Source organism: Homarus americanus, unplaced genomic scaffold, assembly GCF_018991925.1.
Source record: "Homarus americanus isolate GMGI-L3 unplaced genomic scaffold, GMGI_Hamer_2.0 scaffold56009, whole genome shotgun sequence".
NCBI classification, from domain to species: Eukaryota; Metazoa; Arthropoda; class Malacostraca; order Decapoda; family Nephropidae; genus Homarus; species Homarus americanus.
This window is the reverse complement of record NW_024739542.1, coordinates 6359035-6385423: the sequence shown is the minus strand read 5'-3', so window position 1 is coordinate 6385423 and position 26389 is coordinate 6359035. Positions and strand designations below refer to the sequence as shown.

General features: G+C 39.0%; 1 protein-coding gene across 3 annotated transcripts; it reads left to right on the top strand.

The window, feature by feature from the left end:
- Positions 1–280: 280 nt before the first annotated feature.
- LOC121874924 (origin recognition complex subunit 4-like) lies at positions 281–26389 on the top strand. 3 transcript variants are annotated; one of them, XM_042379280.1, is made up of 10 exons: positions 281–414; positions 7023–7179; positions 10354–10481; positions 11339–11510; positions 12938–13089; positions 19798–19977; positions 20629–20748; positions 21047–21181; positions 21471–21623; positions 25926–26389. In XM_042379280.1, exons 2-10 carry the CDS (start codon positions 7068–7070, stop codon positions 26085–26087), a joined length of 1314 nt encoding a protein of 437 aa, XP_042235214.1. In that variant the 5' UTR covers positions 281–414; positions 7023–7067; the 3' UTR covers positions 26088–26389. The 3 variants fall into 3 exon arrangements, with proteins under 3 accessions (XP_042235214.1, XP_042235216.1, XP_042235215.1); XM_042379281.1 differs by having other exon boundaries at positions 289–414; positions 7007–7179; XM_042379282.1 differs by lacking the exon at positions 20629–20748.

Genomic DNA, 26389 nt, shown 5'->3' with positions numbered 1-26389 from the left:
CTTGGATATAGCTAATGTAAGACAAACAATTGCTTCAATAAGCCAAGCAGAAGCAACTCTTCAAAGCGAAATAATTCTATGAATAGGCAACGCACTCATCTTGAACCTTACGTAAATTGCAATACTGCACCTGAAATTCAGAAGTAAAAAAAATCAACATGTACAACTGAAAACAATGGTCCACGTGGTCTGTTACTTATATGACTATTTTTTTCTGAATAAATATCAATCTATGTTTCTCAGAAAGAAAATCTCTATTGAAGATACTCTGCTCGTAAATGTTATATACACCGCCCCTTGACGGCATGAGGCGGGAGTCTCACACCACAACACAACTGGTGGGAGTTGTTGCTCCTGGGCCTTGCTGACGGAATTGTTGTCAATTTTAACCGTTTCTACTGAATTAACTACCAGGTATGCCATTTTCACTGGGAGCAATATTACACATAAACGTTCAAAATGGATCGTTGAATTTATTGGTTATTGTTGCAACAGTATCCGAAGTTTTAAACGCCACTCAGAAAGTATATCATATACTGGTATATTTATGCAGTAAAGTAATTATACAGGGGCACAAGTCAGCGTTTGCAGGTTTATATATAGTTCAGCATGCATATAGACAACACAGGTGCATGCCCAGTACTTGCCAACAGTGTTTTACAGAGACGTGACCGACTACCCAAGCAGCTAATGAGCCAAAGGGGATAAAAATAAAAGTTATCAGTCTCTTATTTCCAGTGTCAATTTATATTAGAGGACATAATTCGGTATTATTGTAGTTTCACTCCCATTTGGTTGAGAGCAATTTTGGGTTCACCGGAAGTTACTATATCTCATCAATTGCAACACCCTTTTCTAATACCACTTCCATTGCAAGTGGATAATAACCAAGAAGTTAATTCACGTAGAAGTTCATGTTATCTCTACAAACTCTCTTTAGGTTAGGTTCGGTCTCGGTTAAGTTAGATTTGGTTAGATTAGGCTTTGGTTAGTTTTGGTTAGGTTAGGTTTTGGTTTCATTAGGTTTTTGTTACATTAAGTTTTGGTTACATTAGGTTTTTCTTACATTAGGTTGGGTTGGGTTAGGTTAGATTAGATTATATTATATTATATTATATTATATTATATAATATAAGCTTCCTCTTAGCTTCCATTTTTGCTCTCCCCCCACCCAAAATCCTCAATTTCCCATGGGTCCACCAAGATTGTTGGAAGGGGTAGTGATAACTCAAAATCGACTGATTTATGATGGAAACGAATTTCACAAAATACCGAGGGAAAAATTAGAATTCTGGTAAAAACTCAATTGGTAGTCAAATTGCGATTTTACCCATAATTCAATATTGTTGTTGTTAATGATAAGTTAAGACAAAAATCAAGACGAGTTTCATCTATGACACTTTTGTCACATTTTACCCATAACTGAGATATCAGGAGTTGAAAATGAGGGATTTTTTCCGGCTTTGAGAGACTCGTTTCGTTATCCGAAAATTTCTCGTTCCCGAAAGTTGCTCTGCACCAATTGTTCCAGGTAACAGAGATATCACTGTAGCTTTATCTATTATTTTATAAATACAGGAAATGTATTGATTTCTTTTATGGTTTAAATGTCCTGAATTTGTGTTGAAAATGGGTGTGGAACATTTCATTTTGGTTTATGGAACACATCCGAATTTTTCGCATTTAACAAAGTACCTATTTGGTTTATACGAGGGGTTTCAGGAATGCATCCCTTGCATATATTGAGGACCTACATACCCTGTATTCAAAATTCCAAATAAATGTATATGTGTTACTGTAAGATACCGACATATACAGAAGTTGAAACTTTCTAGATCCATTGAGAGTGGTGTTGAAAGCTTCAAGTACTGGTATATTTACACTTAGTGAAATTGTCAAATAAGTTGAGTGTTGGGGTTAGCAATAGAGGTGAGAATCCATTTTCTGCCCTATCTGAAACTGGCGGCCAGACACAGGTAAGTAATAGACTCATATTGGTTTCCACATTCTTGTACAGTTGGGGTCAAAAGTCTTGAACACTTGACAGTATTTGACATGTAAGTACTGATGGTTACAAGTGTTCCCTGAAGAATGCAGTGATGGGTAGGGAAACACCGTGTAACACTGAAGTCCGTTTATTATGGATGAGAGAAATACAAGTGGTGACTAGCGTGTGCCATGCACGGCTCACACAGTCAGACTGAGACTGCCTTGCCATATGGCAGCCTCGGGGCAATGTTGCCACATAACACGTGCAGTGTTGCCACGATTATATATATAAATGCTACTAGTATATACAAGGTTGCTACTCGGCACAGTAGCTTAGCATAACCTACATCTCCCTCCCCCCTCACGCTCATAGTCTTTGTCTTGAGCGGACTTCTTAGTCCTAAGTCGCTCCGAGCGTCGAGGTGCACTGTGGGGCGGATCCTCGTGAGGTGTAGGTGACTCGTCCTCGGTCAGGGGGCCAGCAGCAGGGGGTGGGACTGGCCGGAGGAAGCGGCGGTTCCTCCACCAGACACGGCCGCTCGGCATCCTGACCTTGTAGTCCCGCGACCGGCCGACGCCCATCACTATGCCCACCTTGTCCCAACGTGTCGTCGTCGGGTCCTGGACGCGGACAAGGGCACCAATCTCCACTGGCTGAAGAGGGCGGGCACGGTCGTCATACCGAGCCTTGGCGTCCTGGGCACGTGAAGCGGCGCGGCGGTCACAGCTCTCGGCTCTGGTCTGCCAGTCCTTCGCAAAGGCCTTGGCGTGTGTAGGAACGCAAGAGCGGAGAGGGTGACCATACAGGATCTGGGCAGGGGAGCGTCCTGTGTGGGTGGGAGTGGACGCGGGTTCTGGGCAGCTCCGTGTGGCAGCGCCAGGCGCGTCGCTCGTTGATTCACGCACCCTGCTGGCGGTGTACCGAGCAGCTGGGATCTGCTCGGGAAAGTCTCTGGGCACCACGCCTAACTCCTTGCAGTGCTCCCACGACAACAAGGGTGTAGCGAGAGTAGGCTGCACGTCGATCCATCCATGACACGACCTGTCGCCGTAGGTGATCTCTGCTTGAAAGGAGCCCACAGCGTCTGGCATCTGGGAACCGTCCGCATTGTAGTACTGCAGCTGCGGCGGTGGTCCCAGGTCGCGTTTGGTGAGGCCCAGTTTCTGGAGGTGCTTCAACCCAATCACCGTAGTATCAGCGCCGGTGTCCGGTATCACCTCGATGTGACCCGACACATCACCGTGTGTGACGGCGACGCGGATGGTAGGGGAAGGGGTAGCCCTGGGGCGTGTGGTCGATTCCACCCTCCTGATGTGACTCCGCTGCTGCTTGGGGCTGCGTGGGCCATCTGGAGGGGGCTGCGTGCGAACCACCCCGAGGGAAGTGCGCTGCTTTCCTCCTCGTCTCGGGCTTTTGGGCTTGGGTTGGCGGCAGCACTTGTCGTAGTGTCCATAGCGACCGCAGGCCTGACACTTGCGGCCTCGTGCAGGGCACCTGTCTGTGTTAGACCAGTGGCCCTTACGGTCACATCCACGACACAGTGCGTCGGCGGCCGGGCATGTCTTGGGGCATGCTGCTTTCCACAGCTGCCACAGGAAGCACTAGGCGGAGGCGTGGAAGAACGTGTGGCAGCCTTCGCGTTGTTGGCCGCCTTCTTACCCTTCTTGTACTGAGAGATTGCTCTCACAGCAGGAGGGGCCCGTAAGGCAGAGGTGGCGGACTTGGTGGCCTCGTATGACCGACATTCAGTCACTACCACCTGGAGTGTGGAGGAAGCGTCCAGGGGGATGAGTCGCTGCACCAACTCTTCCTGCCTGACACCTGCCAAGATCCCGTGCTTGATCCAGGCTTCCTCACATTCCCGGCTGTGCGCCTTGCAGACGTCGATCTCCTCTGACAAACTCTTCAAGCGTACAAAAAAGTCGTCAAAGGATTCGTTCTCCGCCTGCTTGCAGCTGGTGAAGGCGCGGCGACGCAAAGCCTCGTTATTCCGACCCTTAACATGCTCCTGTAAAAGGTCGAGCACATCCGTCACTGAAGAGGTAGAATCGGGAGGCACTTGCAACGTGTGCTCCAAAACTCTCTGGGTCTCCAGCGACAAACACATCCGCAGTTGGATGAGCTGTTTGTTTGGAGGCATGCTGTCAAGGTCCACCATCGTGGAGTAATCTGTCCAACGCCGCCTCCACTCACGAAAAAGCTGAAACGTGACGTCTGGTGAGAGGGCGGGTGGGGGTTGAACAGATGCCTTGGGAGCTGTTTGTTTGGAGGCAAGAGTACCTGGAGGACGCTGGTGTGGTGGAGGAGGGAGTGTACTGGCGCCTTGAAGCGCGCCACCTGCGAGTGAGGGAGGGTGGGATAGCGCCAGGGTCGCCAATAGTGCCTCAAAACGCAACTTTTCCTCCTCTCTTCGTGTCTCCTCCCTCTGAAGTTCCATCTCTCTGCGTCTCTCGTCCCGGTCGTCCATCCACCTCAGAATTGTGGCAATGTCCGTCACTGGAGGTGGAGGATGAGAGTCTGTGCCCGGTGGAGGAGAAGGTGGTGGGGAGTCGTGTCTCCCATCTTGACGTTGTCCCTTCTTGCCTCCCATCTTTGTGTGTGCGTGGACTGCACTGTTTAGTATATAAAGTGGCGCCTCAACAGCTCGAACCACATATATATGACATAAACAGCGCAAAAATCACGCATATGGTCCAGGTCCACTGTTCTGTCCGTGAGTGAGTGAGTGCGTGCATGCGTGCGTGTGTGTCTGAGAGAGCGGAGGGAGCGTGGTCCGGCAAGACCGTCAGTGTCCCCCGGATGTCGCACGAGAAGGGTGTACGCCTGCGTGCTCCGTGGGTACCACAAAAAAACAGGCCAATGCTCAACTCAGCTCTAGACACACACTAATACACTGACACTAACACTGCCACCGTCACTAAAACGCACTGTGACGGCCCAACACTGCACATCGCGGCGAAACACAGCGCAACACAACACAACACACTATGAGTCGACGCGCATCACCGGCAGACGTAACTGTCGGCATTGTTCACACACTTTGTAAGTCCACAGATCCTAGACACTGCGCCATGAAAGTTACTAGTGTGCCCTGAAGAATGCAGTGATGGGTAGGGAAACACCGTGTAACACTGAAGTCCGTTTATTATGGATGAGAGAAATACAAGTGGTGACTAGCGTGTGCCATGCACGGCTCACACAGTCAGACTGAGACTGCCTTGCCATATGGCAGCCTCGGGGCAATGTTGCCACATAACACGTGCAGTGTTGCCACGTAATTATATATATAAATGCTACTCGGCACAGTAGCTTATATGCATAACCTACAAGTACTGTACCCGAAGATCTTTGGTATTAAGGAGAGTTTTATCCTATTTTGTGGTTCAGGCATAATATGTGATGACAAGTGGTGTTATCAGTATATCCCAATCATATACAGGTACTCCTTGACTTGCGACCTACTCAACTTACGACCACCCGAACATACGACCGCCGCAGTCTTACAAAAAAATTTAAAATTGCGTATTTTTTAGTCCTGACGTTAGTGATCGCGCTGTGAACTGACAAAATTTTTGTTTGTAATTCCCTTTAAAATGGCTGGCAAGCATAAAAGTGAGAGTTCTCGTGGTGCTGAGAAGAAAAAGAGACACCCATTTTAGATTTTCTATATTATTTACGCATTTTCGACTTACGACCAATTCGACTTATGACCTGGTCGTCGTTCCTTAACCCCGTCATAAGTTGGGGACTGACTGTATGTACAGGTATAACTCAGAAGTAGATGTCAGATATTGCTAAGTGTTCAAGACTTTTGACCCCGACTGTACATAATATCTTTTAATCCACAAGAGTTAAAATGATGTTTGGGGAAAATTTATACAGTACAGTGACCCCTCGTTTAACGAACACCTCGGTTAACGTAATTTCGATTAACAAACTGCCTTCCATTAGGATCTTCAATTCGGTTAACGAAAAAAAATTCGGTTAACGAAGTTCTTACGAACCGACCTCAACATGTTTTCGCTTGCACTGACCGGGCAACCAGCTTTAGTATCAGTCCGCCAATACATTAATCGGTTCTAGGGCTTAAATTCCTTACTATTTTAGTAAATATCAAGAAGTTTATACTATTCAATAATTTTAAAAGTTTAATATTCAATTTTTTAGTCATTTTAACAATTATTGAACATAATTGAAGGTAAAGTGACTAGTTTAATGCGCTGCATCCAGCCTCTTAACACAGCAAACAGGAGTTAGTCTCTCTCTGTTTTCAGTGGAGGTAACATCTTGCTTGAGACTCTCTTCAACTAAACGCTTTTTTTCTGTGTTTCCAAGCAAATTATTGGTCATTTTGAAATATATTTTACATATTGACAATATATAATGCAGTGCAGTGTTGATTTAAAGAAACTAATCTTGAATTACACCAGAGAGCTAAAATTTTATGGGTGAAATGGTGCCATGGGGTGACTTCTCTTCCACCCCAATGCCTTCTCTTCTTCCTTCTCCTCCACCCCCATTCTAAACCCCATCATCATCATCCAGGAGCCTTCTACATACACACCTCAAAGTAGGTGAACTTTTCTACCATTTTTGTTGAATTCAGGAAATTTTCAGTGAGCTGGAACCAATTACCCAAAACCCATTGAAACAATGGTTTCGGTTAACGAACGACCTTCTGGAACGGATTGAGTTTGTTAACGGAGGGGTCACTGTACTGTATACAATAGTACTTACATGTTATTTTTTGCGCACTGGGGGGGTTGATCGGTGAATCACTTACCCGCAGTTATCGGGTTACGTAATGTAGGATTCAGTGTGAATTAATGAAAATCTCATGTGACATCAGGCCCAGTACCAAGCTACTGTATACAGGTATATACACTATATAGCTGGGGTATATTTTTTCATACTTTGTTTTTATTCATTTAATGGAAATTGTTAACAAGGAGACTGAAAAATATTACTGGAGTTGAACCTTTGAAAATATAAGATTTTATAATTAATCAATAATAGTCATTCTTTATTTCAGATTTCAAGGTTTACACTTCTGAAACACTGAGAACAGCTTGTCACCATGGGGCTGAAGCGACAGAAGTCTCCTGTCCGATCAGATCCTGACCTTATGAAAGAGGTTCAGAAGCAGTTGAGACTGAACCTACGCCTTTGGGGAACTACCAAGGAAGCTGGTGAGAGATAAGGAGGACTGTTGGTGGTAGATCCATCCCTGTAAAGTATGACTTGTTTCAGGTTTCTAGATTGACTTATGGTGATCCAAAGTTGTGCATAGCACAGTAGGTGAGGAACCTTTAGTATTTTGCATGACAAGTGACGTAACTGTTAGAATTTTAATTGAAATTGAATTGAATTGAAACAGTTTATTTAGCCAGAAAAACACAGATACAGAGTGCGTAATATTAACAATACAGTGGTCCCTCGGTTAACGAGATTTCGGTTAACGAGTTACCTTTCGTAAGATTCTTAACTTCGGTTAACGAGCAATCCCTCGATTAACGAGTTTCTTAAGAGCCGACCTCCACATGTTTTAGCTTGCATTTGGTGGTCCACCAGCTGTAGTATTAGTCCGCCAATACAGTAATCGGTTCTAGGGCTTAAATTCCTTACCCTTTTAGTAAATAACAAGAAGTTTATACTATTCAATAATTTTTAAAGTTTAATATTAAATTTTTTTAGTCATTTTAACAATTATTGAACATAATTGAAGGTAAAGTCACTAGTTTGTGGCGCGCCATCCAGCCTTTTAACACACCAAATAAGCGTTAGTCTCTCTGTTTTCAGTGGAGGTAACATCTTGCTTGAGACTCTCTTCAACTAAACGATTTTTTTCTGTGTTTGCAAGCAAATTATTGGTCATTTTGAAATTTATTTTACATACTGACAATATATAATGCAGTGCACTGTTGATTTAAAGAAAATAATCTTGAATTACACCAAGAGAACTAAAATTTTATGGGTGAAGTGGCACCATGGGGTGACTTCTCTTACACCCCAATGCCTTCTCTTCTCCCTTCTCCTCCACCCCAATTTTAATTCCCATCATCATCCAGGAGCCTTCTACATACACACCTCAAAGTAAGTGTACTTTTCTACCTTTTTTGTTGAATTTAGGCAATTTTCGGTGAGCTGGAACCAATTACCCAAAAACCCATTGTAACAATGGTTTCGGTTAACGAGTTTTTCGGTTAACGAGCAACCTTCTAGAACGGAGTGTGCTCGTTAACCGAGGGACCACTGTATTAACATGGCTGAGCCAGTCGAGAACCTGAGCTCTCTTTTAGGCACCTGATAATATATACTATACATTTATCTCAAGGAAGTATTATGTAACATTTAGTATCATCTGGAATAGTACAATAGCATGGTGGTAATAAGAACATCTCATAATGTTACCACGGTTATCACTTCAATATTTATTAATTTTGTTTACTGTATTTATAATTTTTTTTTTTTTTTGGTCCAGTTCTAATGGACCCTAATCCAAATTGGTCACAATTCTAATGTTTATATTTAATTGGGGACCATTTGGCCTGAAACTTTTTTCACAGTATCAGGGTTCAAAGTGTCTTCAAATTCTGTGGTGAAAAAGATGTTAAAGTCAGGTTCTGACTCAAATTTTATCAGGCATATGAGTTTTAATTTTTTTTATTTATGTCCGAGTGAGGAATAAACCTTCTTGGACAGCTAAGTTAGTGGATTGGTTAAAAGGTTTAGATCTTTATCATTTTATGTCGCCATTTGAAACCAGATTCAGAAATCCTTATCATAAGGGTGCCATGTACATAATGTGGCCATGGTTTATTGCTAAGCATGCATGTAGATGTTTGTAGTTTTGTGTACAGTATTTCTATTTTGGCTTATAGAGAATGCCGAGGTCAAGATGTAGATTTTGTTAAAATTTCATTCAAGGGTACTTCTTTATAAGCTGGTTAAGGATATTGGTCAAATTTTTTTAAAATTTGAGCAGTTAGTGTTAACCTGTACGTGGTTGGATTATGGAATGTTACGGTAAATGCCACCTCCTTTCCATCTTCTTATGATCTGTCACACTTCAAAAAGCTAGTTTTCTGGCATCTTCATAGTGTAGATTAACAAACTCCTTTTTTCCTCTATTTCTTTTTTATTTCCCGGTTGTGGGTCAATGACCTGTACCCAGGTGGGCTTTTCCCCATAAAAAGAAAAAAGAAAACAAATTGTTTGATACTGGTTTGCAAGGGGATCCAGATTAAGTGACTATGGGTTGGAGGGAGTTTACTGTATGTTTATTCCACTCTTTTGAATAATATTGAGAGAGTTTAGGCTGTCTGACACAGCTGGTTGCATTGTCTCCATTATCAGTGTTTGTTTATTTAGGTTTACTGTTTGTTTCTGGGTTGGTGAGAGGCAACTTAATCTGTGTAGTATGGCTATGCAAATATGCTGAAATAATAATACAAAAGAATTACAAAAGATAATACAGTACTGTATGAAAGAAATAACAAAATATTTGAAAAAAAACATCATGTAAACTGAATACAGTCAACCCTCGCTTTACGCGGTCCCACATTCCGCGTTTCCACGTTTACGCGGTACCCTGCCGAAACCAGGATGCTCACATTCCGAGGTGCGTGTACCCCTTTACGCGGAGAGCGGCTGGCGAGCCGCGCCATTTTTGGATCCAAACCTCCCGCCCTCTCCCGCCATCCGCCATGTTGTGTAAGCGGCGCGAGCAGGGTGTGCACAAGGTCGCCCAGTCATCAAAACATTACCGAGTTCTTCACCCGCCACCCACCACAGTCGGCCCAAGTCAGTGAGTGATAATTATAGTGAGGATATGGACTTTGAGGGGTTTGACAAAGAGGCCCTGCAAGCCTCTGTGGTGGATAGTGATACAATTGATACAAGTGATACAGGTGAGGGCCAATAATCTGCCCTCTGCCTCGGAACCAACCCCCCATCCCCGTGTGCCCAGCCATCTTTTCTACTAATGTAAGTGTTAAAAAACCTAATATTATTGATATTTCTCTTAAATATTAATTGTGTGTGCATACCATCATAAAGTTAAGATAAAATTTTTACTACAACATAGTTGTGTGTTGTCAAAAAGTGGAGTTTGGGGGTCGGCCCGGTCTCTATTTCAATTAATCCCATATGTTATGTTGTTCACTTTACGCGTTTCTCACTTTCCGTGGTACCCTGTGGGTTGAATTAACTGCTTAAAGTGAGGGTTGACTGTACCTGTACTGTACTGTACAATCTAAAACTATATAAGTAAAAAATTACCAAATGCATGATACGTACTTGTAAAATAAAATTCCTAATGTTAATAATAACAAATCATGGTATTTTATGTTTATTGTTTGCAGGTAAAAGGCTAAAATCTTTGTATAGTGAGGAAGCGCAGCACCTGAAGGACCTCATGACCCGAACACTCACCCTGGGAGAGAGCAACTCAGCCCTTGTACTTGCTGCAAGGGGCATGGGCAAATCATCTGTGAGTCCTTAGAACTTAGTTAAAAAGTTTACACACACTCTATAAAAAATTAATACAGTGAACCCTCACTTTATGCGGTCAATTGAACCCACGGCGGCCCACGTAAAGTGAGAAACGCTTAAAGTGAACAACATAACATATGGGATTAGTAATTGAAATAGAGACCTGGCCGACCCCCAAACTCCACTTTTTCAGACACAATACCTACGTTGTAGTAAAAATAACTTCTTAATTTTATGATGGTATGCACACACAATTAATAATTAAGGGCACACAGGGATGGGGGGTTGGTTCCGAGGCAGAGGACAGATTATTGGCCCTCACCTGTATCAATTGTATCACTATCCACCACAGAGGCTTGCAGGGCCTCTTTGTCAAACCCCTCAAAGTCCATATAAGTCCATATCCTCACTATCATTATCACTATCACTGACTTGGGCCGGCTGTGGTGGGTGGCGGGTGAAGAACTCGGTAATGTTTTGATGACTGGGCGACCTTGTGCGCACCCTGCTCGCTCCGCTTTCCGCGTAAAAGGGTACACACACCGCGGAAAGTGAGCATTCCGTGTTCGGCAGGGTACCGCGTAAACGTGGAAACGCGTAAAGTGGGACCGCGTAAAGCGAGGGTTGACTGTATATGTTAAGTGTAAAATAGTCCAGTTAGCCTCAGGGTAAATGAATTTAATTTCTTGGTGGACTTACCCTATTCCTTACCAATTTAGTTAGGAAGTGTGATAGATAAAGGAAGTTTTAGTAAAAGGATTTATTCTTTGGGTATGTGATTGATGTAGCACCATTATACCATGTGAATACAGTACAGGGTATTAAGTACGATTAATTTAATTACCATTATTACAGCTGGTAAATACTGTAATAGAGAAGCTGGAGGCTTCAGGCACACTGGGTGAGGGAGTGGTTGTCAGACTGTCGGGACTCCTGCAGACAGATGACAGGCTGGCCCTCAAAGAGATAACCTGCCAGCTGAAACTGGAGAATGCAACTGCTAATAAAGTGTTTGGTTCTTTTGCTGGTTAGTAATGTTATATTATTTAATATATGTGCACTGGTCTGTAGTTAGTGATTTTGTAACTTGCTGACCTTCCTTGGACTCAGCTATTTTTGTGTCCTTGTTCAACACTGAAGTTAATTAGGTTGTTTGATGATCAATATTTCATTTGTTTGCCATAAAGTTGAGGGAATATTGAAAATGCAAGTCCCAATTTTGAAGTATAAGAAGAACAGATTAAAAATAATTATCCTGCTACCAGTCAGGGCATCGTTTTTGGTTGTATGTTTAAAATAACTTGAGAATGGGTTTGTAGATTTTCATAAAATTTGGTAAATTTGGTGGACATGTAACAAGATCCTTATGATAAACTTTGGGTGGAAATGGCATCAAGGTTGACCATTTGTTGCCATGTACATTGTTAACATGTAGGGTTTTCAGGGATTAAAAAAATGATGACATAAGATAGTTTCTTGTGATGACTGCATTAATTTATGGTAACAGCATCACTAGTATTTACCAATTACACTTTTCAAATTATATGATCTCCCACCAATCACATTTCAGGGCACAATTATTCTGCCAAGTTTTAAAATAGATTTGCTAGGCCTCGCCATTTCCTCTAATATGTAATGGAAGCCACACATCCACAACATGGCTAAAGCTGCCTCCCAAAAGTTGGGAATGCTGTACAGATGCCGTAGTTACTTAACTCCTAAGCAGTTGCTTCAAGTTTATAAGGGATTTATTCATCTTAACTTGGAGTACTGCTCTCATATCTGGGGTGGCTCTTCTTCTGTCCAACTGTTAGATAGAGTGGAATCAAAGGCATTTCATCTTATTGACTCTCCTCCTTCAGTTGATAATCCTTCTTCCCTTTCTCTTGGCCACAATGTTGCTTCACTCTCTTTCTTTTACAGGTACTTTAACGGGCATTGTTCGGTAGATTTGGCATCCTGTGTATTGCTGGCAAGGCCGTGGGCTCGTAACACTCGTCTTGCTCGCAGTGCCCACTGTTTCTCTGTGGCTGTCGGTCACACTATAATAACCCATTATAGTATTCCTTCTTTCCTCACACAGCCAAACTGTGGAACGCTCTGCCTTCTTCTGTTTCAATACTCATACAATGTCTCACTTTAAAAAGCTGGTTTTCCGGCATCTTCGTGGTGTAGATTAATATAATCTTTTTCTTTTATATTTCTAATTTCTTTTTACTCTTATTTTTTCGCCCCCAAGGCATTGTGGGTCGATGACCTGCGCCTGGGTGGACTATTCCCCATAAAAAAAAATCAATATTTACCCTGATATGGTAACAGTTTGTGGAATAGATTCACAGCTGCTTGGATGGTCTTTGATTTACAATTGTGGTTAGTTGAAGTGACACCAAGAACTTGTTAATTCTTGGACTGCCATTACAACAAATAATTCCTGGTAATGGATTCTCTCCCCAGAAAATTTAGCCTTTCTTTTGGAATCTCTCCGCTGTGGAAGTAAAGAAACATCCAAACCTGTCATATTTATCTTGGATGAATTTGATCTGTTCTGCCATCATCGCAACCAAACACTTCTGTACAACCTCTTTGATGTTGCCCAGTCTGCACAGGTAGGTAAAACATTTCTAAACAAAAGAAACATACCCACTGTAAGACTTATCCATATTTTGTATTTTTTTTTTTTGTTCAGTGTTAACTAAAGAGAAGCACCATAGCAGGACATATCTGTTGCAGCATTTAGAGATACTAAATGATGGAAGGGTATAAATTTATCCTTGCTTCTGGCAAACCTATTTCATAATATAACAATCTTTATTCACTCACATGATGCATAACTATTGTAGCTGTGTGGCATTGTAAGGGATCATCCAGTTTCAATGTAATTTGCAGTCTTCACTAAATTTCCTCTATTAATTACATATGAAGTATTTTTGCTGTGTTCCTATAGAGGGGAGTGGAAGTTACCTATTCATTTTGGGGTCACTGGATTCAATGTCAAGTTATTAAAATTTTACAGTTTTTTCCTTATTTACCAGAGGCATTCTAATAATGTTTTATTTTGTGAGAATTAATTACAAAAATTAAATAAGCCATGCTCCAATATACAGTACATACAGTAGATATATAATCACTGCTCTGTGCATACTTGCTCAAATATGCTTGCAAGTTCTTAAAGCACTGTAAAGTACATCTTTTAGAAAATCAAGGGTCAGAAATATTGAAATTATGATTATCATTTAATAGGGATAAGTGGGACATTTGTCTCTCTTGCCCATTAGTGCCGTGTTCCTCTTTTTATGCTTTGTATGCATCTGTGTTCAAAGAGGTATTACTGTCAGATTTTATCCATTTTTAATTAATATTACTCTATATCATTATGTGAATATATATGAAACTAGATCCTCCAAAATGTATTTGTTATGTGTTGTATACAATGAACGACAAAACTATCTCCCCATTTTTGGGTAAATATACCGCGAAAAACTCGAGCCTTCTAACATGCTCTCTGGGAAACTTTTGAATAGTTAGTGGGTCTGGAGAGGGTGATCCTGAGTTTACAGGTGCATAATTTAACTCAGGTAGGGTAAATACTGTACCTTTGTATTAAGATAGGTAATAAATTGATGGAGAAGGTTTGGCTATAAGGGAGGTTGGAGGCCATAGGAAAAAATCTCTAGTACAGTGGTCCCTCGGTTAACGAGCGCCTCGGTTAACGAGATTTCGGTTAACAAGTTACCTTCCATAAGATTCTTAACTTCGGTTAACGAGCAATCCCTCGATTAACGAGTTTCTTAAGAGCCGACCTCCACATGTTTTCGCTTGCATTTGGCGGTCCCCCAGCTGTAGTATTAGTCCGCCAATACAGTAATCGGTTCTAGGCCTTAAATTCCTTACCCTTTTAGTAAATTTCAAGAAGTTTATACTATTCAATAATTTTAAAAGTTTAGTATTAAATTTTTTAGTCATTTTAACAATTATTGAACATAATTGAAGGTAGGGTCACTAGTTTGTGGCACGCCATCCAGCCTGCCAACACAGCATACAGGCGTCAGTCTTTTGTGTCTTTTCAGTGGAGGTAACATCTTGCTTGAGACTCTCTTCAACTAAATGCTTTTTTTCTGTGTTTGCGAGCAAATTATTGGTCATTTTGAAATTTATTTTACATATTGACAATATATAATGCAGTGCACTGTTGATTTAAAGAAAATAATCTTAAATTACACCAAGAGAACTTAAAATTTTATGGGTGAAATGGCGCCATGGGGTGACTTCTCTTCTACCCCAATGCTTTCTCTTCTCCCTTCTCCTCCACCCCCATTCTAATTCCCATCATCATCATTATCATCCAGGAGCCTTCTACATACACACCTCAAAGTAAGTGTACTTTTCTACCTTTTTTGTTGAATTTAGGCAATTTTCGGTGAGCTGGAACCAATTACCCAAAAACCCATTGAAACAAGGGTTTCGGTTAACGAGTTTTTCGGTTAATGAGCAACCTTCTAGAATGGATTGTGCTCGTTAACCGAGGGACCACTGTAAAACCCCAATAATTCAAAATAATTGGGGCTCTAGCCCTTACAAATAATGAGATTTTACGAAATATGAGGCGAGACCGTCTCCCAAGGGAAAAAATAAAACACTGGGCAATGATGGAAAAACAAGTGGAAAAAGCTTGCGTGGTAGACCGTAGATGTGCACTCCACAACTGACCGACATGCGTGATACATATAGTACTTGTTTACACTGAGGCGGGCAGCTGCATCCCATGGCAACATGTGCATCATATATACAATACAGTATGCAAGTAAATCACTGTAGGTGCGTGTGATCTAGGTATATGCTGATAACCACAAGGAAAGAAGAAAACACGAAGTTCCCAAGCGCTTTCGTGTAATTCACATCTTCAGGGGTGAGTACAGACTAAAGAGAAATACAAACCAAGGTGTATATATACAGAGGAGGGTGAGACCAGGTCCACAATGGTCAGGTATTAGGTAATGACCCTACTAATCTTTAAATAGCACACAACGGTTGGTGGTCAGGTCAGATGGTCAGGTGACCCGACCTTCTCACCTGGTTACAAATCTTCTTAATTACAAAATTGTCCAGCTTGTACATGCCGTTACTCAAATTCATGTTGAATGCTTCGGTATGTTTAATGAGACTAGATTCTATGATGTTCCTACTATCAGTTGAATTACAAGGTAATACTGAGGAGGCATTATCCCAGTCAATGCAATGCTTGTTATCCCTCAAATGAACAACCAGAGCATTGGATTCCTGGCCTGTCCTAACACTATATTTATGTTGTTTAAGTCTAGTTACAAGATCTTTACCTGTCTGGCCTAAGTAAAACATATTACATTCCTTGCAAGGAACTTTATAAATGCAACCAATTGTGTTGTTGGGGGAGTTCTTGGGAACTTCGTTTTTTCTTCTTTCCTTGTAGTTATCAGCATATACAATACAGTATACGTAAATATCCTACAATCCGAAATTTTACCAAATACTGTATAGGGTATTACAAAAATTATATATACAGTATATATATACAGGTATTTATATATATATATATATATATATATATATATATATATATATATATATATATATATATATATATATATATATATATATATATATATATATATATATATATATATATATATATATATATATATATATATATATATATATATAGTATATATATATATATATATATATATATATATATATATATATATATATATATATATATATATATATATATATATATATATATTATTACCTCTAGTCCGGCAACCTGGGACCTGACGGTGCCGAACCATGGAAGTGGGACCATGGAAATTCACCCTTTTCCTGGATAGATAGTGACTTGTGCTTATGCCTGGAAGCACTAGCACCACTTTTCCGTCATGGCCTCTTTGAAGACATATTGAAGGGTTAAATGTCGTATGAGTAGCTTCTCAAATTTCGGGAGTTTTAATTCTTAACGTATTTTATTGGAACACAAAAAATAAATAAATAAAAAATTTGGCCGTGGAAACTTGAATTTCGGCCAGGTTTGAGCCAGCCATAGCGTTGGGCGACATGCATGTCGTTGTAAACAGCGTCATTTCTCTTTATGTACAAAAGATTCATTATTGTTTATTACTGATTGTCTTTTTATTGAATTAATGTTTATGTGTGCAAATGAGCAATACAATTCATTAATAATCGTAGAATGTTAAAACACACGAAAATGACACAGCATTGTTTTCGTGGATTTTACAAAACCAGTGACTGACTGGTTCTACATATAAAACTGAAGAAAATAAGACCTTGGTTGTATAGTAAAATTAATATGGTTGTTTTAAGTAATGTTATTTAATGTTAATAAATGGAACAATAAGTAGCAAAATAATGGTAAAGAAAAGAGATCTGCATATGTAAGTGTGCATGCGCTGCGTGGCTATATCGTCATTACTTTACATAAGAATATAAACAACATATTTACTGTTCATTATATATTTTTAATTAATGTTTCTGAATTTGTTTTTATGAATTAATGCGTGTGTGCAAAATTAACAATACAATTTATTAATATAAGTGGAATATTAGAGAACAAAGGACGGCTGCGGCATTGTTTATGTTAAAGCATACGAAACCAGTGACTGATTGGTTCTACATGGAATTTGTTTTATTGAATTAATGTACGGTGCAAAATTAACAATACAATTTATTAATACCACGTGAATATTAGAGAGACAAGACGCGGCCGGCATTATTTATGTTAAAGTTATTTAAACCAGTGACTGATTGGTTCTACATATAAAACTGAATAGCAAATAAGACCCTGAGTTTAGCTGTATCCCTTAGCTGTAGTAAAATTAATGTAAAAAATTAATATGGTTGCTGAAGTACCTGTAATGTTATTTAATGTTAATAAATGGAACAATATAAGTAGCTAACCATTAATGGTAAAAAAAAGTGAGACTGCTCGTATGTAAAGACATGAAAATATATCGTCATTACTCTACATAAGAATATGAAAGCAACACTTATTTACTGCTCATATATATTGAAGGTTAAATGTTGTACTCTGTATAGACAAGCAGAGAGAGAGAGAGAGAGAGAGCAGTCAACTGCCGGATGTAAACAAACCTATTTCCGCTGATTAGCCCACCGGGCATAGGTCACTGACTCCACATTGGGGCCTGAGGGCAAAAATTTAATACTCCTGTAATAAATAATAATTCAGATAAGTAAAAAAAAAAAACTGCCTATCTACCTATCAGTCGACCCTGGTTTTTTGACCAAGAAATTGTTAATTTACGATATTCCTCGTTTATAGTTCGACCCACGTTTTTGAGGGTAATGGAACAACAAAACCTTCACTAAAAACGCTCTACGTCCTATAAACTGAGGCTCGCCGTGCATGAAATACGAGTGCCGAATGCAAATTGTTTACCATTTATTATTACGACACTTTACACTGAAACGCGGGTAGTTTAAAAAAAAATATTGTATATTTCCATTCAAGTATTTATTCAAGTCAATTAGGAGGGAATATTATTGTAATACAACAGTCTTTTAACTAAACCATTCAAAAAGCGATTACGGTAACATCTTTTGAACGAAAGAAAGCGAAAGTCATTGCTTTCGTCACGCTTTTCTCCCACTTTCCACTGTAATACGTACGTAATTTCAGCAAAAATATTACATTTCCGTGAATGTATTATATCAAGCACAGTATGAATAGAATATCATTGTAATATAACAGAATTTTAACCGAAAACTATTAAAAAAACGAGTAACATCTCAAGAACATCGGAAGCTTAGGTAAAGTCTTTTGTTTTCGTCATGTATTTTATCCTATTTTACATTGAAATACATCACGTTTCAGCAAAACTACTATTTATTTCCGAGAATATATTCATTCAGGCGCAGTTTAGGTAAAATAGACGAGTGATGTAATAGTTTTTTAACTGAAAACGATTCGAAAAACACGTACCCTCTAGCCCTGTTCAAAGAGAGGACTGGGAGAAGCTGTTTGGTGCTGCAGACGATGACAAGGAAAATGATTTTGATGGATTTTAATGAAAATATTCAGAAATATGGTATCGTAGTATTTATTCAAGTCAATTAGGATAGAATATTATTGTAATACAACAGTTTTTTAACTGAAAACCAATCGAAAAGCGATTACGGTAACATCTTTGGAACAGAAAGCGAAGGTAACATCTTTTGAACGAAAGAAAGCGAAAGTCATTGTTTTCATCACGATTTTATCCCACTTTCCACTGTAATACGTACGTTCAGCAAAAATATTACATTTCCGTGAATGCATTATATCAAGCACAGTATGAATAGAATACCATTGTAATATAACAATATTTTGAGTCCTACTCTTTCCATTTACAGAGTACTGTACAAGCCCATAATAATGGCTCCTAAAGTAGATAAACTTCGTTGTATGAAGAGAAAGAAGAACACATTGAAATTGAGTGACAAACTTGAAATAATTAAGAAACTAGATTGTGGTGTGAGCAATACTGTTCTAATGGAAACATACGACATTGGAAAGTCTACAATTTATGATATATAAAAGGCAAAGAATAAAATTTAGAATTCACAGCTTTTTCATTAAAACTGCTCGTTTTGATAAATGAAGCATGTTATATTTGCAAATGAATAAACTATCAAAATGTACCTGTTCATTTCTTCTTTATTCTTCATTAAATTTGAATTTTAAAAGTACTGCCTGAGAATCCGGAAAATCCGAAAATCCGGACCGACCCAATCCCCAAGCAGTCCGGATTTTTGGACTTCTACTGTATATATATATTATGAATTATTGGTGATTTTGAATTGGGTATATATATATATATATATATATATATATATATATATATATATATATATATATATATATATATATATATATATATATATATATATATATATATATATATATATATATATATGAATTATTGGTGATTTTGAATTGGGTATGAATTATGAGGTTTGTACTGTGAAATATATCATTTACCACATTAACCACTTTGGGATGCTTATGTTTTGTATAGAGACTCAGAGCTAGTAATTTCAGATGAATCATGCTACCTAGGGTACTGGGGTACTGTTCATATGTAGCTGAGGTAAATGTTTGATTATATTTTGCCAGCTTTAAAAAACCATCAGATGAAACTGGGAAGATAGTTTTGTCATTCACTGTGAGATAGGATTCCTCTTTTTGTTTTTCAAGTCATTTTATTATCATTTTTATTGACAACTCTTAATTTGCCCCTTAAGTTTTTACGAGATTGAACCTGCAGGCACCAATCTGCGTGTTGGGTCTGACTTGTCGTCTGGATGTAATAGAGCTCCTGGAGAAGAGAGTAAAGTCACGCTTCTCCCACCGCCAGATCCACCTCTTTCCAGAAGACAAATTTGACCCTCATTACCTGAACATCTTCGAACAGTTACTGGAGCTACCAGATTCATTCCCATCTAAGGTACAAGAAATGATAAAAACTACACTAATGTTTCTTATTTATTAAGTTCATATACAGTATTTGTCAGATTTTTTTGCTCATATTCATTAATTAGCAGAACTATTACCATTCCTCCAATTGGCCTGTACTCATATTCATTAATTTGGTGGACACAGTTGACCATATTAGTTTGTACAGTACTCTCAAACCCTCCTGGACTGTAACATCATAATGCATTCCTTAATCCTTCCCTTTTCTGTGCCCCACAATAGGCTTGGGGAATGATGGTATCTCTTTGTGTATGTATGTAACCATCTGCCCCAGTCTTGTGGACACAATAGCTTATCACTGGATTAGAGGATATTGACTGAATATATACTACAGGTGTAAGCCCTTAGTAGACCTTTGAGTGCTATCTGCAAAATCCTTCAACATTTGTGCTGAGTGCAGTTATTATTGTCACAAAAAACTGTAGACATATACAGTCTTTATGCTTACAGAAATTATCTCTAGAATGAGTAAGAGATGGGATATTGTGCTTTACATATGTCTTTGTTTTATATAGAAGGCCAAAGAAACTGTCAAATTCAATGACTGATAATAATGGAGGATTTTATTTTAAGCTGCTAGTTTGTCAGATTTATTTTTGTGGTACATGTATTTTATTTGCAGGATTTCTCTAGAAAATGGAACTCAGATGTGGCAGTATTGTTGAAAGACAGTGAGGTTATTCAAGTACTAAAGAGACTGCACAATACCACCAAAGATGTCAGAGCTTTGAAAACCCTATTGGTAAGATCATGATTAAATCTAGGCCAAACTCAACTGGTCCCTCTCCCTCTCCTTCAGTAACTCCAAAATTTTGTTCTGCCTAAATAAGATAAATTTATCCTCTTGAAAATCATAATAATCGATCTAGAACTACACTAAAGAAAAATCTGTATCTATTTCTTAATTAATTTTAACAGAAGGGAGTTCATCTTCCTGTGATCATTTGGTAGCCATTCAAAGTTTTCTGATATCTAAATACTGTATATGCAGTGCTTTCTTACTAAGTGTTTTTTACTCTTTGTCTTTTGTCATGCTTTAGTTACTGTGTGTTAGTCAACTGAGCAGTGACCAACCCCAGATGACTGGCCACATGTTCATGCGAGCTCAGTCATTGTTTGCTTCAGAGGCGAAGACCAACATGTTGCAGGGAATCTCTGTTCTCCAGCTTTGTCTGGTATAAATTTGTTCTTGGTATATGGCATTCTTTATATTCCATATAGGTATACTTCTGTAGAAGGAAATTCCAAGTTTTCTTCAGTATGAAATATAAAAAACATTTTTTGTAATGGTGTGAGGAATATAATTATTAGTATTATTTTTCAACTTTCATATTTTTGTCATCTCAAATTTGACCTGTGATGCAAAAAACCAGTGTCACATGTGAGCCTTAAAACAAGCAAGTGTAATTATTATTTACCACATGATATTCCACAGTATTTCTGAATGTACATTTTTATGCACAGATTATAGCCATGAAGCATTTGACAACAATCTATGAAGGGGAACCATTTAATTTTGAAATGGTGTTTCATGAATACCGAAAGTTCAGTCGGCAGAGGTCAACGATGCAGAGTTTTGAGCGACCGGTTGTATTCAAGGCTTTTGATCAGTTGAAGGTAGTGTGGATCTTTTATTTTTACTCATACAAACCTTTTCCAACCCTGATGAATGGTAGCTGGACTAGAAACATCATCATTGTTCTATGGCCACTTTTCACGCTTACTTTATCATTCATTCTCATTGCCATAACATATATGTTCTGTTATTATACCTGCTCTGCAACAAATATGATCATCATTGTTTTAATGGCCATTTTCATAAGGTTTAGCCTTGTTGCTTCATACAATTTTGGCATCCACTAGCAAATGGCAGTTCAGGAATACCTCACTATTTATAACCATGATTATCCACAATTGATGTTTTAGCACCTGTATATGATATTCACAAAGCATATCCTGCTTATTCGCAAAGAAAAATTACCCGCACAATACAGTAATATTTCAAACCGTGTGGGCTAACCACTGCTCTCATATTCAGCTGTAAGGTCCACTTCACACAAGAGTAGTTTTCCTGCATGTGAAGACCAATGTGGTTTAGAAATTAGTTAAGTTCAATGAGACCATTAACATGGAGCATGTGCAGGAGATGCTCAACCCACGCCTGTACCTGTATTCCTAAACCGAGGCATGAAAAAACAAGCCAAGCATTCTAGAATTCTTCATTTGGCAATGGTAAATGCAAGTTTAAATATTTACACTCATTTACAAATGTCACACACACACATGCATGCATGCACACTCACCCACACAGTTTTCTTTTGTTTTGTTTTAATGGTATTGTAGTTATTTTATTGCACTATATGGAGTGAACCTGTTTATCGAAAAATACTTGCGATTAAATAATAAATACAAAGAGCATAGGTGTGTGTATATGTGTGAAGTGAACGTATGTGTGGACTTGGCATGTCATCAAGTTAGTTTCTCGCTGTAGCTACATCCCCCTACCAGGCCAAGCTGTGTTGTTGTTATTTTTTCGACTCGTATTTTTGGGGACATACGAACGTAATTTTATTGTTTATTTATTTAAAAAATGTTTTAACTCTGTTACATGCACACACAATCGTTCATACAAAATGTGCAAAAAAATTTTTATCATAAGATTAAAAACAAAAAGATTAAATATTTCCTACATCTGTGGGAGTTAGTGCACCGATTGTGGGAGAGGAAGGATGGGTGCAGCATCGAGGAACTCGGCCTCCCCCTACCGGGCCAAGCTGTGAGCTGCATTATTGTTATTTTTCAACTTGTATTTTTGGGTAGATATATGTAATTGTTCTCGTTTATTCTTACAGTACACACACACATTTGTTCATACAGAGTGTGCAAAAAAAAAAAAGAATTATCATAAGGGAATAAACAGTTTGCACGTGCACAGTAGTTAGCATATGGATCATGGGAGGAGGAGAATGGAGCAGTATTAAGAGATCTCAGCCACTCCAGCCTCCCATGTCCTGTGTGTAGTGAAACTATTAATATACAGTGATAACTACATTAGCTTGAACAATTGGTGCAGAGCACTTCTGGGAATGAGAGATTTTCCGGTAACGAGACGACTCTCTCAAAGCTGGAAAAAAAATCCCTCATCCCCGGAATTTTTTGGGTAATGGAAAAATGATCTCTGAAGTTCCAGAAATTGCACATTACATCCTCTCTTGAGCCCAGAAAAATATACCTCATCCCCAGAATTTTCTGGAATTTTCCGAGTACTGTACTGGGAAAATTTTCTCAGAATCTTCCAGAAAATGTATCTCGTGGAAAATGTCTCCCAAAGCCGGAATTGTCCGGAAAATTACGGCTTTGGGAACGATTTTCTGAGAAAAATTCAACTCTGGCTATTGGAGAGTTCTGATTAAGAGAGATTCCGGCTAACAAAGATACTGCATTACTGATATCGAAAAACATGCAGGAAGAGTTGCTGGCTGGGAACTCATCACCCCTTATTTACATTAATACAGCTCCTCCCCGACTTACGACGGGGTTAGGGACCCAAATCCAGGTCGTAAGTCGAAATGGTCGTAAGTCGAAAATGCTTAAATAATACATAGCAAATCTAAAATGGGTGTCTCTTTTTCTTCTCAGCACCACAAAACTCTCACTTTTAAGCTTGCCATCCATTTTAAAGTGAATTACAAACGAAAATTTTGTCTGTGTACTGACGTTGGGACTCGAAAATAATTAATTTGATAAAATTTTGGTACGACTGAGGCAGGTCGTAAGTGCGGGTGGTCGTAAGTCGAGTAGGTCATAAGTCAGGGAGGAGCTGTATTTATGGGGAAATTGCCCCGTTATTCGCAATGACTTTTAGGTATGTATCCTTTGCGATAACTGGGGTATTCCTGTATAGTATTTTTTGTTTTAATTTATTTATTCGTATTACTGTAATTTTATTTATTCTTCACATTTACTGGTACAGTACCGGTGTATAATAAGAAAACTGTGGCTATAGGAGGAAAAACACACAAGGGTTTTTTCCTAAATAATCCCTGCTGAAATGGCAGTGCTTCTTATATGCTTGTGCAACTTACATGCCTGTGCATCTTATATGCCATAAAATACAGTACGGTAATAGGTCTAGAGCAGAAAATGAAAGTAATTAAGCATTATGAATGAGGAGAACTTTCGCCACGCTTTCATGTGAACTCTGTCTCACTACCTTAACTGCACACTGATTTTGAAGGACAGGGCTCTTATAAAGGAACATGTGAAAGGCTCGGTGCTTTTAAAATCTATTGTGATAACGGAGCAGCGACCGTGTGTTATTTGTGAAATGGAAAACTTACAGTGTAGATGAGCAAATCAGCACCAGTATTTAAGGTAAATAGAATTACAACACATACACTAGTTTTGTAGTTACTTAACTGTAGTGCTACTTTTTAATTAATTAAAAAGTATTATATCGTGTAGGTATGGTACAGTATAATCTCCATTTACGCGGTCAATTGAACCCGTGGAGGTCCGCATAAAACGAGAAACGCGTAAACGAAATAACAGAACATATGGGATTAATTGAAATAGAGACTGGGCCGTCCCCTTAACTACACTTTTTCCGACACAATACATACGTTGCAGTAAAAATAACATCTTAATTTTATGATGGTATGCACACAATTAATGTTTAAGAGAAATATCAATAATATTAGGTTTTTTAGCACTTACGTTAGTAGAAAAGATGGCTGGGCACACGGGGATGGGGGGTTGGTTCCGAGACAGAGGGCAGATTATTGGCCCTCACCTGTATCACTTGTATCACTATCCACCACAGAGGCTTGCAGGGCCTCTTTGTCAAACCCCTCAAAGTCCATATCCTCACTATCACTGACTTGGGCCGGCTGTGGTGGGTGGCGGGTGAAGAACTCGGTAATGTTTTGTTGACTGGGCGACCTTGTGCACATCCTGCCCGCGCCGCTTCCCGCTTAAATGATGGAATGAACCGTGTAAATAAAAATTGTCGGTCTGGCAAGGTGCTGCGTAAATGACCAAACGCGTAAACCAAATCCGCGTAAATCGAGACTACAGTATACTGTAATTGTATATACTCATACAGTACATAAAGTGTATTACGTGTGTTCAATGGAAGGGTCAATTCTGGTTTACGGATAATTCAACTTCTGGATAACCACCACTCAATTTATTTTTGGATTTTATAAGTGCAACCTGTAATAGGGGAATCATAGAGCCAACATTACAACACGGGTGTGAAGTGTAGGTCATGGGTTCTAGATTCAAAAGGAAGAAACAAATTAGAAACAATGGGAATGATTTTGCTTGAGAGCAATAATTGAGATGAATAGGATGTAAAGGAGAGGAAATGTTGATATAAGGAGATACATAAGAAAATAATATGTCAAACAGACAGCTGGCCAGGGTTTGCTCAGGTGATGGAGACATTGGAAAAAAAAATGGTGAAAGACTTCCAGGAAGTAACATCATATGCAAATGATAAGTACAGTACATGGCATTGAGTGATTTTTGAGGATGGACTAGTTGTTGATGGGTGAGGTTATGTTGTGTGTGGTGATGGATAAAGCAAATAGATATCTTGGGGCCATGTTATGGGGAGCACCATAGCAAAATGCATCTTATATACAAAAATAAGAGTGAGTGAATAATGTCAAATGATGAGAGGCTGTTTGTGGTTTGGGTACCTTGCAATATAGCAGGAAAAGCTTGTAAGTGAAAAAAAAATTATAAATTATTTAAAATATGTACATAGTCCATATACCTTTTATTAAATGCTTGTATGAGTTTTGGCACATAAGCTAGATATTTAATGAAACTGAAGCATACAAAAAACTGTTACAGGGAAATTGATTTTCTCTACATTATGAACCATGATCTGTTTTATATATTTTCTAACAGTGCCTGGAACTGGTGCGATCAGTGGACAATAACCGGGGAACCCAGCGTGAGTACCAGCTGGTCCAACTGATGATGACACCACTCCAGGTGACAGAGGCATTGGGCCAGCTTCCAGGCATACCAACTGATATTCAACAGTGGGCTGCATCTTCACTGGGATAAGATTAGTTTAGAAGTATTAGAAAAGTATTCATAGGCTTGGAATCTCACGGGGTCTTGGCTGTTACCACTGTCTGTTTGGCTGTGATGCCTCTTTCAAAATAACATCATCTCTCTCACTTACAGTCATTGTGACCCTGATGTGTTTTGACGTAAGTGACTTTTACACAAATTTCCAAGTCTTTATTCTTTCCAGCACAGTAGTTATTTTATATTCTATTTCTGTAAAGTTTTGATATTGGTAGAACTTTGATACAGTATTTATATAGTTTCAAGTGTAAAATAAATGACTTGAAAAATCTGAA

Excerpts from the sequence above, each read along its gene's own strand:
- LOC121874924 (XM_042379280.1), top strand. The coding sequence starts at position 7,068 with ATGGGGCTGAAGCGACAGAAGTCTCCTGTCCGATCAGATCCTGACCTT. Across the intron at positions 7,180-10,353 it reads GGGAACTACCAAGGAAGCTG|GTAAAAGGCTAAAATCTTTG; the intron begins GTGAGAGATAAG and ends TATTGTTTGCAG. Across the intron at positions 13,090-19,797 it reads ATGTTGCCCAGTCTGCACAG|GCACCAATCTGCGTGTTGGG; the intron begins GTAGGTAAAACA and ends TTGAACCTGCAG.